The sequence below is a fragment of the Dromiciops gliroides genome, chromosome 4, assembly GCF_019393635.1.
Source record: "Dromiciops gliroides isolate mDroGli1 chromosome 4, mDroGli1.pri, whole genome shotgun sequence".
Taxonomy (NCBI): Eukaryota; Metazoa; Chordata; class Mammalia; order Microbiotheria; family Microbiotheriidae; genus Dromiciops; species Dromiciops gliroides.
In genome coordinates this window covers 29,411,085-29,425,857 of record NC_057864.1, presented here as the reverse complement: position 1 = coordinate 29,425,857, position 14,773 = coordinate 29,411,085, and the positions used below count along the sequence as shown (strand labels likewise).

The 14,773-nt window shown below is 50.7% G+C and overlaps 1 protein-coding gene across 1 annotated transcript in view; it reads right to left on the bottom strand.

Moving 5' to 3' along the window:
* Window positions 1-14,773, bottom strand: part of AGBL4 (AGBL carboxypeptidase 4) — a 795,252-nt gene that overhangs the window by 46,946 nt on the left and 733,533 nt on the right. Inside the window, exon 8 of the mRNA XM_043964632.1 lies at window positions 294-408. Coding sequence (XP_043820567.1) covers window positions 294-408 — 115 coding nt within the window. The remainder of the gene's footprint in view (window positions 1-293; window positions 409-14,773) is intronic.

The window sequence follows — 14,773 nt, the reverse complement described above, 5'->3', positions numbered from 1 at the left end:
AGACAGGGAGAGAGGAGAGACTGGGGTTCTAGTTCCAGCTCAGTCCCACAAGTTGCTCTGGAAACCTGGCTAGGAAGGACATTTCCTTTATCTGAGATTCAGTTTCTTCATCTGTAATTTGAGAGTGGAATACTTGGTTTGTGGGACCCTACAGCTGCTCTCAGTCAAGTCTGGTGTTGACCACCCCCTGGGGTCCTGGCCAGCCCATATCTCATTCTCTAGGATGCTTTTCCCCCTTCTTCCTGCCTCCCTAAAACTCCCATCCATGGGCTTCCCGGCGGGACATTCCTCACCTGTAATTTCCCAAGTACACTCCATCAGGGTTCAACATCGGTGCAATCTTGAAGACCAGGTGGTCCCTCAGGACTCGAGCAATTGGGTGGTGGCTTACAAGAAAGTCAATGATCCCTGGGAAGAAGAGGGAAGAGGCAGAGTTAAACATGCTCCCCGCCTAGCAAGTACTGCGGCTGTCCACACTGGTAGCCACAATGTCTCAGTAGGCAAGGAGTATCTAGTCTGGTATAACACAGAACATCACAACAACCCTGGGAGTCAGGTACTGTTATCTCCATTTTATAGTTGAGGAAATTGGGGCAGACAGTGGTGAAGTGACTTGCCCAGGGTCACACAGCTAGGAAGTGTCTAAAGCCAGATTTGAAGACATCAGCCAGCAGGTAGGAGAGGGATTTGCCGAGAAGGGTCAACAAGATTATAAGGCAACTGAAAAGCCAATGAATGCCTCATTGGATTGCATTGAGAGACCTAACAATCTGTAAGAATGAGTCCCGCTGTCCTTGGTCCTGGCCAGGCCGTCTGGGGCACTGCGCTCTGCTCTACATGCTACAACCTAGGAAGGACACTGTCAAGAGTCCAGAGGAGGGCAGCCTGGATGGGAGGGGGGCTTGGGGCCCATATCCTGTGAGGATCAACTGGAGGAAGTGGGTATGTTGTGCCTCAAGAAGAGAAGACGGGAGTAGGGGTAGGGAGAGCAGATGCGATAACTGAATTCTAGCATTTTCAAGGCCATCATGTGGAGGAAGAATAGGGATTTTTACTTCAGGTAGAGGTTGGACTAGATATCTCTGAAATCCCTCCCAGGTGTGGGATTCTGGTATTCTACCAATGCTTTCCTTCTCTCCCTCTCCCTGGGGTTTTGGCTGAGGTCAATAGCATCCCTCTGTCCAGCTGTCCAGCCGCAGGTTGGGCAGGAGATCCAGACCTTCCCTCTAGCCGGTTGGGCAGCTGCTTTCCTTCTTTCATCCTCCCTCCCTGCTTTTAATAGCTGCCTAATTGGCAGGCCAATTAATCTGCTCATCTGTGAAGAGGAAATTTCGGGCACGGAGAAGCTCGGCTTCCAGAAGCCCTCTCGAAGGTAACATTAACGGGACCTGGCTTGCTGAGCACCCTGCAACATGATGTCAGGCCGCGCTGGGAGCCCAGGTCAATTACTGGACAAATTAAGCAATTATTAGCCACTAACGAGGGCTGCTGGCATCATTACCCTTCCTGTTTACCAGCAAACTGTTATTTTCAGATGAAGACCAACAAATAAATTAGGGAATCTGCTTTGGTGTGGGCTCAGTGGGCAAAGAGTAGCATGTTGGCTGTTTTCTCCTAATGGGTGCTTGACCTCAGACTGGCCAGGCCTGGCCAAGCCAGATCCCCACAGGGATATGGATCTCTCTCTATATATATATATATATCATCACTCTCTATCTGCCCTCATGGTCGAAGGAGTCCCTCCTTAGGGGCCACGCTCCAGGACCTGAGCCCCTCCATACTGTCTAGCCCCAATATATCTGGTGGTTGGGGCAGCACCTTTGGCTATGCCCCTTCCAGGCCTCGGTTTCCTAATTTCTAAAAGTGATTGAGCTGCACTAGATATCCAAAGTCTCTTCAGCCCTAAACCCTCCGATATTATAGTCCCTCAGCAGAGATGGGCATTTCCTAGTCTGCTTCATCTGATTCCTCTTCCCCAAATGCAACCTCTCCCTTGTCCCCACTGCCAACCCAGACTGCTGCTGGCCCTGAGAGGGGACCCTCTGCCTTCTCTCACCAGGTGTGCGGTTGAGAAGCAGGTGACGCTGCTGTCTCCAGAGAATCCCAAAGCTGGTGCTTCAAAGCAAACTTTCTCAGCCCCAAAATGCAGCAGAGGCAGTGTGTGGTATGCCTGAGACCCCTGAGGATGGAATGGGGGTGCAAGGAAAAGCATTGAATGCATCATTAAGGATCAAGGTGACCGGAAAAGGGAGGGGGTCAGTCACTGCTCTGCATGCCCCAGAGGGCAGAACCAGACAGATTTCACCTTGGTATTGGGAAAGGCCTCCTGACAAGTAGACAAATCAAGGTGGGCACCTTGGGAGTGCTGGGCAGGTATGATGATGGCTGACATTTAGAGACCACCTTAAATTTGGTGAGGTGCTTTATAGACACTATATCATTTGATGCCCACAACAACCCCATTTCCCCATCTGTTAAATGGGGATCATGATGCCCACTAGATCCCCCAGCTGGTGAGGGTCCCATGAGATGACATATGCAAAGTGCTTTAGATATTCTAGCTATAGTCATCGTTATCATTATTTTACAGGTAGGGAAACTGAGGCCAGAGAAGGAAAGTGACTTGCCCATAGTCCCATAGTCCCCCAGAGTCAAGATCTGAGTTTCATCTCCAAGTCTAGGGTTCCTTCAGCTGCATCCTGAGTTTTGCATCCACACCTCTGGGAAATGCCTAGAGGGCCTGAATACACAAGGGAAGCTTCCCTAGTTCCCTTGTGGGCCTTGCTACTACTGCCCTGGGCCTAGTCATCTCTCCCTTTCAGCTTCCTGGGGCCATTCGCTAATGCTAAGGACATGCAGGTAACACAATGTCAGGCATAACACACAGCACTAGGCTGAATCTGTATGGTGAAATTTAATAGAGATGACTGTAAGGTCTTGCATGTGGGTTCAAAATATGATTTTAAAGTATAAGATGGTGGTGGGGAGGGGAAAACAAAGATGGTGCTGAAGAAGATCTGAGGATTCAATTGGACCACAAGCTCAGTATGTATCAAAAGTCTCACTTTGGCAGACAAAAAGCCATGCTGATCTTGGATGGCTCAATCAAGAGAGGCAGGGGTGGTATCCAAGCAATATATTCATTGTTCCCTCCCCTGGCCAGGCCACAGCTAGAGCACTGGGTCCATTTAAGGAAGGACATTGACATTCAGAGGATGACAACCAACATGGTGAAGGACCCTGAGGCCAAGTCATACTAGGATCACTTGAAGGAAGCAGGGATGGTTATTTTGGAGAAGAGAAGACTCCAGGGAGGCATAAGAGCCATTTTCATGAATCTGTTATGTTTGGCTGCAGAGGGCAGGACCAGAGTAGGCATGGAGTTAAGAAAGGCAACTTTGGCTTGGAGACTGTGCCAACCTATGGAGCTGTCCAAAAGCAGAGGTGCTGACCCAGGAGGTGGCAGCAGTGAGGATTGTGCTCAGCCAAGAGTGGACTTAAGTGACCTCAGGGGTCCTGCTCTTCTCTGACATCCTGGGAGCCCTCTCCCCAGGCTTTTTGAGGACCACAGGACCCACCCACACCCTTCCCTCTAACCTCAGAGGGCCTGAGCAGTCAAATCTGCTCAAACAATGACCTCACTTCTCGGCCTCTGCCTCAAGCCAATTCTCCTCTAAATGCAGAGCTTTCCCTGGTTTCCCCTGCCCAAAGGACCCCAGGGCCTTTCATAGAATGTCTTCCACACCCCCCCCAGCTCCTGTGTTTGTGCCTTCCCACCTGGCCCCTAGTACTCTCCACCATCCCGGACACCCAATGGCTTCAGCTTTCAGAAGAAGCCATAGACCCAGAGAGGCTGTGATTTACCTAAGGTCACAGCACTAAGATCCCAGCCCTCCTTCCCTGGCTCCAAAGCCTGGGTTCCTGATACACAGTGGCTTCCTTCAGCTAAACCTAGAACTAGAACAGGCCTAGAGCAACAAGAGGCCCAGAGGACATCTGGCCCAACCTACTCAGTTTTGAGGTGAGGACACTAAGACACGGATGAGTAAAGTCAGCCAGTCACCAAGCATCAAGTAAACCCTTACCCTGTGCTAGCAGAAAGACAGAAGCACAGCCCCTGATCTCAAGGATCTCCCATTCTAACCGGGCCGATAACATGGGAATACCTCAGCACATACAAGATACATGGGGGGCAGCTAGGTGGCGCAGTCGATAGAGCACCGGCCCTGGATTCAGGAGGACCTGAGTTCAAATCTGACCTCAGACACTCGACTAGCTGTGTGACCCTGGGCAAGTCACTTAACCCCCATAACCCCGCAAACAAACAAACAAACAAAAAAAACAAGATACATGTGGTGCAGAGGGAAGGCAGCAGCTTCGAGGGGGATGGAAAACTGGGAAAGATCTCCTGGAGGAGGTGCTATTAGGGCTGAGTCTTAGAGAAGCCCAGAGGTAGAGGTGAGAAGGGATAACATCCCAGGCATGGCAGACAGCGGGGCCATTGAGAGATGTAGGGTCAGGTTAAGGAGCATCCAAGAGGCCAGGAAGGCTGAGCCACTGAGTGCATGGAGGGGAATAAAATACAAGAAGACTGGAAAGGTAGGACAGGGCCAAGACATGAGGGATGTTTAAAGCCAATTGAAGGATGTTATATTTGATCCTAGGGGTAGGTGATGGTCACAAGAGTTTACTGAATGGGAATTAGAGTGGAAGGATGGTCTGGCATCTGTGTGGAGGATTAAATGGAATGGGCAGAGATGAGCCAGGGAGATCAATTAAAAGGTCATTGTGGGGCAGCTAGATGGAGCAAAAGGGGCAGCTAGATGGAGTAGTGGATAGAGCACTGACCCTGGATTCAGGAGGACCTGAGTTCAAATCCGGCCTCAGACAATTAGCACTTACTAGCTGTGTGACCCTGGGCAAGTCACTTAACCCCAGTTGCCTCACCAAAAAAAAAAAAAAAAAGGTCATTGCAATAGTCTACATTAAAGGTTATGAGAACATGAATTAGGTGGCTTGGCTGGAGAGAAGGGGCTATATATGACTGATGTTATACAATTATGCGATCTAAGAACAGATTGGACGTGTGGGGTGAGTGCAAGGCTTTGAGGATGTCATCAAGGTTACAAGCCAAGGTGACTGAGAAGATGGTTGGACCCTCAATGGAAAGGGGAAAGTTCATAAGAGGGGGAGCTTTGGGGGGGGAGATCATGAGTTCTGTTTTGGTCATGTGAGGTTGGAGATGGCTGTGGGATATCCACTTTGAGATGAATGAATGCAGCTCAGAAGAGAGGTTAGGGCTGGATATGTGGGATACAGGAATGGATATGGGAATCATTTCATAGAAATGATCACTGAACCATAGAAGCTAACAAGGTTGCTTAGTAACACAGTATGGAAAGAATAGAGAAGGCCCAAAACAGTCTTGGGGGACACCCCCTTGGGAGGGGCATATGTATAAAGAACCAACAAAGGAGAGGAAGGAGGAAAAGAATGACAGCTAAGACGAGAATTAAGGGAGGACAGCATCTGGAAACCCCAGAGAGGAGAGAGTGATCTAGGAGATGAGGAGTGGGAAGAGGAAGGAGGTGCCTTAGGAGCAAGTATGGTGGCTGGGATTCTTGTGATCCGGGCTTGAATCTTGGCTTTGCCGCTCACCACCAGGGTGACCCCAACCAAGTATCATCCTTGGGCTTCTTTATCCTCACCTGTAAAGTGAAGGGGTTGGATGAGGTGGCCTCCAAGACCCTTTCAGTTGGCAGGGAAGAGAACACTGGCACATATGGGGAGGGCAGTTTCCATCAGACAAGGGTGTCAGAGGCCAGACGTAGGAGGGTTGGGAAGAGAGTGAGAGGAAAGGAAGTAGAGGCATGGATGTAGATGGCTTTCTCAGGGCATTTAACCAAGAGGAGAAGAGAGATCTCATAAGATGGCTGACTGGAATAGATGAATCAAGAGCTGGGGTTTTTTTTTTTTGTTTTTTTGGTGAGGCACTTGGGGTTAAGTGACTTGCCCAGGGTCACACAGCTAGTAAGTGTTAAGTGTCTGAGGCTGGATTTGAACTCAGGTCCTCCTGACTCTAGGGCCAGTGCTCTATCCACTGCACCACCTAGCTGCCCCAAAGAGCTGGGTTTTTTAAGGATGGGGGATGCCCGGACATGTTTTTTGTAAGCATCAGGGAAGGAGACATGAGATAGGGAGAGAGAAAAGATTATTGAGAGAGGGAGGGTGACAGAGGGGACACTCTGCTGGGAGAGGTGGCTGGAATCAAGGGACTGGTCTTGTCCAGGAAATAAGTGAGGGATGAGGTCAGAGGGGGCTCTTGGGAAATGGCCTCAAATGTTTAAGCAAAATATAGGAGGAGAGAATGGGGGCAAGGGGTGCCATGGGAGGCTTGAGCAGAAATGAGAAGGTATGGAATAGCAGCAGTGGAGAATGGAATTGTTAAGGGTTAAAATTCTAGCTAAACTGTCTAAAATATCTAATGAGTGGTCGCCAATAAATTATAAGCTTTAGCAAGAGTTAGACTTTTAAGCATTTATTAAGGAGAATAAGAATTTGGTAAAGAGAGAGAAAGGCCTAGATTCCTATCTATTAAAGGGAGAGCACATTTCTAGCTCCCTTCTCCGCCAGCGTCCTCAGGAAAGAGCCCCAGAGTCAGCGCCAGTCTCTTCCTTCCTCCTCCCACTAGTCTGCGTCACTTCCTCCCGCCAAAGAAAAGACTCCTGGTCTTGCCCTCAAAGACCTTCGCTTCATGGGCAGAACTCATCTACAGTAAGTATCCAGCAGGTGGCGTCATTCCAATCGTTACAGTATGGATGGAGAATCAATGAGAGATGAAGTGACTTGGCCAAGGTCACTCAGCTCCTAAGTGGCAGGTGTAGAATTCAAACTCAAATCCTCTAAATATTCCATATTTGTGAGCTCTCCTGGAAGTCAGAGCAGAGCTAGAAGCATGATGGGGAAGATAGGAGGTTCAACATGGGGATGAGCATTCTGACCATCAGAGCTGTTGGATTACAGAACAGTTGGCTTTGTGGGGCAGTGAGCTCCCTGTCACTGGATCTATGAGAGTCTGGCTAACTCCCCTGGCTGCTCTGGATAAAAGGTTGGCCCCTTGCCATCTAAGGCCCTTTCCATTTCAGTGATTCTGAGCCTCTATGATTTTAGGGATGTTAGCTGTGATTTCTCCATTGGAGAATCATGCAGTCCCTAGGACTTAAGACCTAAGAGGGACCTCAGAGGTCACTTAGTTGCACCAGCTCATTTGACAGCGGAGGAAACAGGCGCAGAGAGGGACAGGCCCTTGCCCAAGGTCACACAGGTGGGGGGCCGAGCTAGGTTCTGAGGCCCAGTCAAGACCAGATGTCCTCTGGGGCTCCTCCCCGCTCTGACAGCCCAGGGCTCCACGTGACCTTGAAAGGTCCCTCGAGCTAAGATTCAAGACAGCCACAGCACACGGGTCCTAGACTGGCACAAGGGTGATGTTGAGACAGGCCAGCCCCCAGCAGCCCCAAGGTGTCCTGGGTCCCAGAGCCAGATGCTTTCCTCTGCCTGTCTGGAGCACTCACCCTCCAGACTTCCTTCATTCTCACAACAGCCGGCCAGACAGGTAGGGGGTGGGAATTGGGCTCCCAGACAGATGGAATCGGCGAGGACAGAGGCTGCCCAAGGTCACGGCTGACTTATCCGGGACAGGGAAGCTCCAACTGCTGCCTGTGAAGCCCTTTCCCTAGGCTGGCCCTCCCTCAGCCCCTGCTCTCAAAGGGATGGCAGAGGAGGCAGGGTGGGCAACGCCGGGGGCCCTGGACTGGGCACCGGAGGCCACATTTGAACCCCGTCTCTGCCATGTGCCCCCAGTACACACCAGGGCCACCCTTTCCTCCTCTGCCTCGATTTTGTCCTCCATTAGAGCGAGGGGCTTGGACTCAGGGGTCTCTAAAGATCTCTTGATCCTATTAGTGGGAGTGGGCTGGGGGGGACCATATTAAGAATGTTTCTTAAGCTGCATGGCAGGGGCCTGGGTTTTGTCCTAAACCTGTCACCACTGGCTTTCTGGGCCTTGGTTTCTGCAAGTTTCCCAGGTTCCCCATTGGTAAAATGGGGGTAACGAGAGTGCTTCTCTCCCAGAGTTGTCATGAGGATCAGATGAGATGATAATTGTAAAGTGCTTCGCACAGGGTCTGGCACATAGTAGGGCCACATAAATGTTAGCTGCTCTTGTCATTATTTATTGTTGTTGTCGTTGTTATTGTTGTCATTGTTATTGTTATCGTTGTTATTGTTATTGTTGTTGTTATTGTTGTTGTTGTCATTGTTATTGTTGTTGTTGTTATTGTTGTTGTTATTGTTATTGTTGTTGTTATTGTTATTTGGTGCTGGTCCTCTGACCACAAGGAGCCAGGGGCCTAAGGCAAGTGGAGTCTTCAGAACAGGTTTAAACCACGTGGGAGTGAAGGGTAAACAATGAGAGATGTTGAGCAAGGCTGGAGGTGGGGAGGACGGGGAGCTCAAAGACCAGGTTTTGCTTCAGAGATGACTGAACAATAGCTCTAACCTCTTCATTTTACAGAGAAAGCATGGAAAGGACTTGCTCAGGGTCACATGGCTAGTCCGTGACTGGCAGAATTCAAACCCAAGTCCCCTTATTTCTAATACAGGCCATAAGCTGGGTTGCCAAACAGGCAGCCAAGGGAAAGACAGATGTGACACGAGGGATTCAATTCAACAAACACATATTGAAGATCTCCAGTGACAGGGAGCTCATTACCTCCCATGGTAGCCCATCCCACTTTCGGCTAGGTCTCCTAAGTAGGCCTGCTCTTCCTCCTGTAGCTCTCAGTTCTGCCCTCTCAGGCCAGGCAGAATACCTGAGGTGTGATGGTAATTAAGCTACATGTGAGATTGGGTGATCTGGGTGCAAACACCTCGAGGAAGCTTGCTGGCTGTGGGACCCTAGTCAAGTCACTGCAAGGTAGGCTAGCAGTGCAAGCATTTTATCCCCATTTTAGAGAAGAACAAGATGAGGTTCAGAAAAGACAAGTGAGTTTACACAGTGAGGTTCACAAGCACTGTGATAAGGAATCAGCCAGCACTTGATGCGTAAAGGGAGGTAGAGGCAAGTGCATCCTGAGCGCTGAAATTCTGCTAGAATCTCCTGTCCGTGTGGGGTGGGAGGAGGGGGAGGAGCCGGGTCACACAGAGATGGGGCAGTAATGTGGAAAACAAAGTGCACACGCTCGGCTAGACCCTTGCCCCCTTACAAAGCAGGAAGGGCCTCTCTATGATGGAAACGGGGGAGGGGCAGCTTTCTTGTGGCAGTGTCCTTTTAGTCCTTGTAAATCAAGCTTGCTAGCCCTGAGATACAGTCTAAGGAGAGAGCAGCTTTGTGACGTTGACCCCCTGGGATCAAGGGGCAGAGGTGAGTGATTTCTCTCCTTCTGCCTCCCTCCACCCCCTTTAGCAGAGCAGCTCAAACTGCAGGAGCTGAGATCCAGCATGGAGGGAGGGAGGGAGGGAAAGAGGAAGAGTGAGAGCGAGCAAGAGAGAGAGAGAGAGAGAGAGAGAGAGAGAGAGAGAGAGAGAGAGAGAGAGAGAGAGAGAGAGAGAGAGAGAGAACATGGGGGAGAAGGGGGAGGACAGAGAAGGAGGAGAGAAGAGGGAGGAGAGACAGGGGAGGGGGGAAGCAGAGAGAGGATGGAGAGAGGAGGAGAGAAGGGGAGGAGAGACAGAGAGAAGGGAGGGAGAGAGAAGAAGAGAGAAGGGGGAGAGACAGACAGAGACACAAAGAGAAACAGAGAAAGAGAAAGAGGAGAGACAGAGAAATATACAGAGAGACATAGAGGTGGAGAGACAGAGACAGACAGAAGGAGGCAGAGACGGAAAGAGGAGAGCAGAGACAGAAACACAGAGACAGATATGAAGAGTCATTGGAGGCTCCTTCCAGGAGCATGAGAAGAGAGACAATTATGGTGGTTGGGAGTTAAGCTGGGAAGAAGAGCAGGCTCGGGGAGCTCATTTACACAACGTGCGTGGCAGAGACCTATTCCAAAGGTGGAGCATCATGAGGACACCCTCAGGAAAGAGAGAACACTGGGGCCCTGTGCTGATGCAGTTATGAGTTGCCTTGGCCACGTGCATTCATCCCACCTGTTTCCCCACCAGTGTATGCCACCGAGCCACCGAGTTCACGTTTGTAGTCGAGAGACCCCCAGGTCAATGAGGGGAAGGGGGTGTTGGGCAGCTACTGTTCTTATCATGCCACCTTAATAAATCCTTTTGCTTTTTGGCTACTTGTGCCTGGTGACTAACTATTACAGTTGAGTGCATGGGTGGGGGCTCAGAATGTCACAGCTAGACTCTCCCCTTGGAGACACAACCTTGTAGGATGTGAGGTTTTAGAGCAGAAAGGAATCTGTGATCATTCAGTCTAACACCCTCCTATTACCAAGTCTCAGAAAGGGGAAGGGGCTTGCCCATGATCACACTGGGAGGGAGTGTCAGGGGCAGGATCTGAGGCTCTCTATGTTCAAGTCAGGTCCTCTAGCCACTAGGTCACACTGCCTCTCTGCTTGCTCCAGCGTGTGATGAGGTTTCACCGACAGGGCCTGGTTAGGGGAATGGAGCAGTCTGCTTCAGGAGGTTGGGGTGGGGAGGAGAACCCACGCAAGAGATTCACGGCAGGGCCCCTTTAAATAGTATTTAAGCCTTGCTTTCCGGATCATTACCTTCAGGCTGCAGCATGGGGAGGCTCTGCCCCAGCCTTGCAGCCTAGAAGCTGACAAGCAGTGGGACTGTGAGTCACGAGGAACATATGGTCCAAGTGACAGGAATTCAATTTTGCCAGCTTCCCCAGCCCCCCTGTTGGGAGAATCAAGGTCTGCCCAGCTCCACTTCATTTTCAAACTTAGTGCTCGATAGCTAGAAGGACCAGAGGGAGCCTCTAGGCCCACCCCTATGTTTTACAGAAAGGGAAATGAGGCAAAGGGACCTGTCCAAGGTCACACAGATAGTGGAGGCAATACTTTTTTTTTTCTTTGGCAGGGCAATGAGAGTTAAGTGACTTGCCCAGGGTCAAGTGTTTGAGACCAGATTTGAACTCAGGGCCTGTGCTTTATCCACTGCGCCACCTAGCTGCCCCCAGTAGAGGCAATACTTGAACTCAGGACCTCTGACTCCACATGCAGGGCTCCTTTCCATTGTGCTTCTTATAGTCGTAAAGGACCCTGGAGTACAGACAGAATAGGAGTGGGAGTGGGGGGGGGTGAAGGGGGGGATATTGGTGAGTGTTGTAAACGGTGAAGTATTCTAAAAACTGTAAAGCTCTTGCGAAGTGCCACAGAAATGTGAGTTACCAATATTGCCATTGTCCCCGGAGCATGAGTTTCATGAGAACAGGTACCACAGATGATGCATCATAACATCTGCTCCAAGCCCAGAGACTGCTACAAGAGATGGTCCTTCCTAGGTGCTGGGCAGATGAATGAAGGGCAGAAGAAGGGGTAGTGCTGAGGGGGGAAGGGGGGCCTGTAACCCAATGAGGACTGGGAGAGGTCACCATGTCCTTGATGAAGCTGGGCTGGGACACAGGCAACTGGGAGGGGGGCGGGGAGAGAGCTCGGCTCCCTCTGATGTCCTCAAGGCTCCATGAAGGTTTCTGAGCATGGGGGAAGCATCAACGCGGGTCCCCTCCCTTTGGGTGGCTTATATCTCTCCGATGCTATTTGGGATTATGGGAATTTGGAGAACCCGGGTAGGAGAAACAACCTAAGGAGGCCGGAAGACTCTGCATCTCTGGGACGAGCAGCCGCCTCCCCTCAATGGGGAGAAGAGATAAGGCGCAGGGAAGCCGGTGGCCTCTTTCCATGCTGCCCCCACCAGAGCAGCTGGACCAGAGGATGTAAGGGTCAAAATGCAAAAAGCCTGGGATCAGAAGTGCTCTGAGCTCTGAGCTCCTCTGCTCCACATTCTAAGGTCCCTCTTACCTCTGACAACATGAGATGCCATGATGACATCTACCATTTCCCTAACACTTTTGGATTGGGGGGGGGGTTGTTTGTTTTGTTTTGCGGGGCAATGGGGGTTAAGTGACTTGCCCAGGGTCATACAGCTAGTAAGTGTCAAGTGTCTAAGGCTGCATTTGAACTCAGGTACTCCTGAATCCAGGGCCAGTGCTTTATCCACTGCACCACTTAGCTGCTCCCTCCCTAACATTTTTAAGGTCTACAGCGGACTCTCGTGAAGCAAGTGGCACAAACTCCATCATACCTATGTCACAGAAGAGGAAACTGAGGCTTCAAGAAGTGGCCTTCCCTGCTTCATACCAAAGTGTCAGATATGGCACAGAATCACCAAATGTTGGAGCAGGAAGCCCCTCCCCCCGGCTTGGCCAACTAGTCCAACTGATACAGGAAGGAATCCCCGCTAGAATACGCCTGAGCAGTAGAGACCTCTGAGATCAATGGTTGACCATGATGACCCCAAATGCCTCCTCCCCTTCCTGAGGGGCCCATTCCCCTTTCAGACAGCTCTCTTGGGGTTAGGAAGTTTTCCTGACATCAGACCTGAGCTTATCTTTGTCCCTCCCCTTCATCGGTCCTTCTTTTGCCACCTGGGAATGGACAGACCAAGGCCAATCCCTGCTCCACATTCTCGAATTCAGCTCAGTTTCCCCTTCAGTAAAACAAGGGGATTGGCCTCAAGGATCTTTGGATCTCTCTGGTTCTACAGCTCTCAGTTTGAAAGTGACATGAAGATGGGAGGACTTTGATTCCCCCAACTTGATCTGTCCTTGGCTATATCAAGCATCTTCTCTTTCCTGACTCCACATTCCCAGTTCCTTCAACCAATAAGAACCCAAGAGTTCTGACTCCTATTCCAACACTCTGTTCTCTCTCCTGGCTGTCCCCCCTCCCCCCCTGAAATTAATTTCATGAATGCAGACATTGATTTGGTGCCTGTTGTATGTAGAAAGTGGGGATCTGAATTCCCAAGATCAGTATTCAGGATCAGGGTCACCTCCTCCGGGAAGCCCTCTCTGATGCCATCCCTTCCGTCACTGCTGATTGCATCCAGCAGAAATATCTCTTTCCTTCCTCTTCCCTCTTCTTTCAGGGGGCTCCACACTTTTTAAGGACCTCCTCTTGGGGGCTAGGCAGCCCCATCTAAAGAATGGGCAGATCCCAGCTGGAATCTGAGATCCAAAAGGGACTTCACAATTCATCTCTTCCGGCTCACATCAGATGCAGGAGTCCCCACCCTCCACTCATGGTATGGTGAAGATAGGGCTGGGTTGAGAGTCTGAGGACCTGGGTCTGACCCCGAGCTCTGCCACAAATAGCCCCTGTGACCTGGGACGAGGTAAATGAATTCTTAGGGAAAACTCCCCAAGAATGAGGGCCGGCCCTATGTGGCAGGTGCCTCGAGGCGGCGGGAGCTCTCCTCCAGGGAGGCCTTCAAGGAGAGGCTGATTCGCCCCTTGCTGGGGACCCCGTACAGACGGGTTAGACTAGATGGCCCTGGGGTTTTCTGTGATTCTCAGGTTCCAAAGTGGATCAGGGAGGGGAGTGGAGGTGGATCTCTAAATGTGGAACAGGATGGAAAACCCGGCTTTTCCTTATGGCTGGAGGTGGGAAGAGCCTGAACTCTGACTGTCCCCAACCATGAGTGTGGGGGACATAAAACACAGAGGAGAGAACATCAGAGCCAAAAGGGACCTTAGAACAGGGAATGTCAGAATTGGGGTGGGGGAGACTTAGAACATGGAACAGGGAATGTCAGAGCTAGGGTGGGGGAGGCTAGAACAGGGAATGTCACAGCCAGGACGGAACTTAGAACAGGAAATGTCAGAACTGGGAGGGAACTTAGAACATGGAACAGAGGATGTCAGAGCTGGGAGGGAACTTAGAACCTGTGACATAGAATTACAGAAGGGAGGAGAGTTTGAGGTATCTTGGTTATGGTCTCGGATCCTCCAAGAAAGAGCTAAAGCTGAAGGAATGCCTAGGACTAGGGGGCAGCTAGGTGACACAGTGGATAGAGCACTGGTCCTGGATTCAGAAGGACCTGAGTTCAAATCCGGCCTTAGACACTTGACACTTACTAGCTGTGTGACCCTGGGCAAGTCACTTAACCCCAATTGCCTCCCCCCCCCCAAGAAAAGGAATGTCTAGGACTGAATCCCAGAGCTGGCTCAGCCTTCCCAAGGCCTTGGCATTCATCTTCCCCGAGCCTGCCCCCAATTTCAGCTCCACACCGTGACTCTTCTTTGCCTTCTCAAAGACTATCTGCCAGTGACTAGTCCTGGTATCAGCCCTTCCCTGTCATTCTTGGAAAAGGGAATAACTGTCTTCCTACCTTTCCTGTTATCTAGTTAAGTTTTTGGAAAATACTTCTTTACCCATCCATCCATCTTTCCTTCCTTCCTTCCTTTCTTCCGTCCTTCCTCTTTCCCTCCCTCCCTCCCTTCCTTCCTTCCTTCCTTCTTTCCTTCCCTCCTCCCTCCCTTCCTTCCTCCCTTCCTTCCTTCCATCCATCCATGGAGCACAAAGTCACAGCACCCTTGAACCTTAGAGCTGGCAGCAAAGGTGGAGGCCACCAAATTCAACCTCCACTTGAACTGGAATCCCTTCTATAATACACCTGACCAGGAGCTCTGTCTGTGTGGAGTGACAGGGCACTCACTACCTCCTGAGGCAGCTGCCTCATTCCACTTTTAGACAGCCCTCATTAGGAAGCTCTTCCTTACAGTCTTCTTCCCGAAATGCTCTGCACT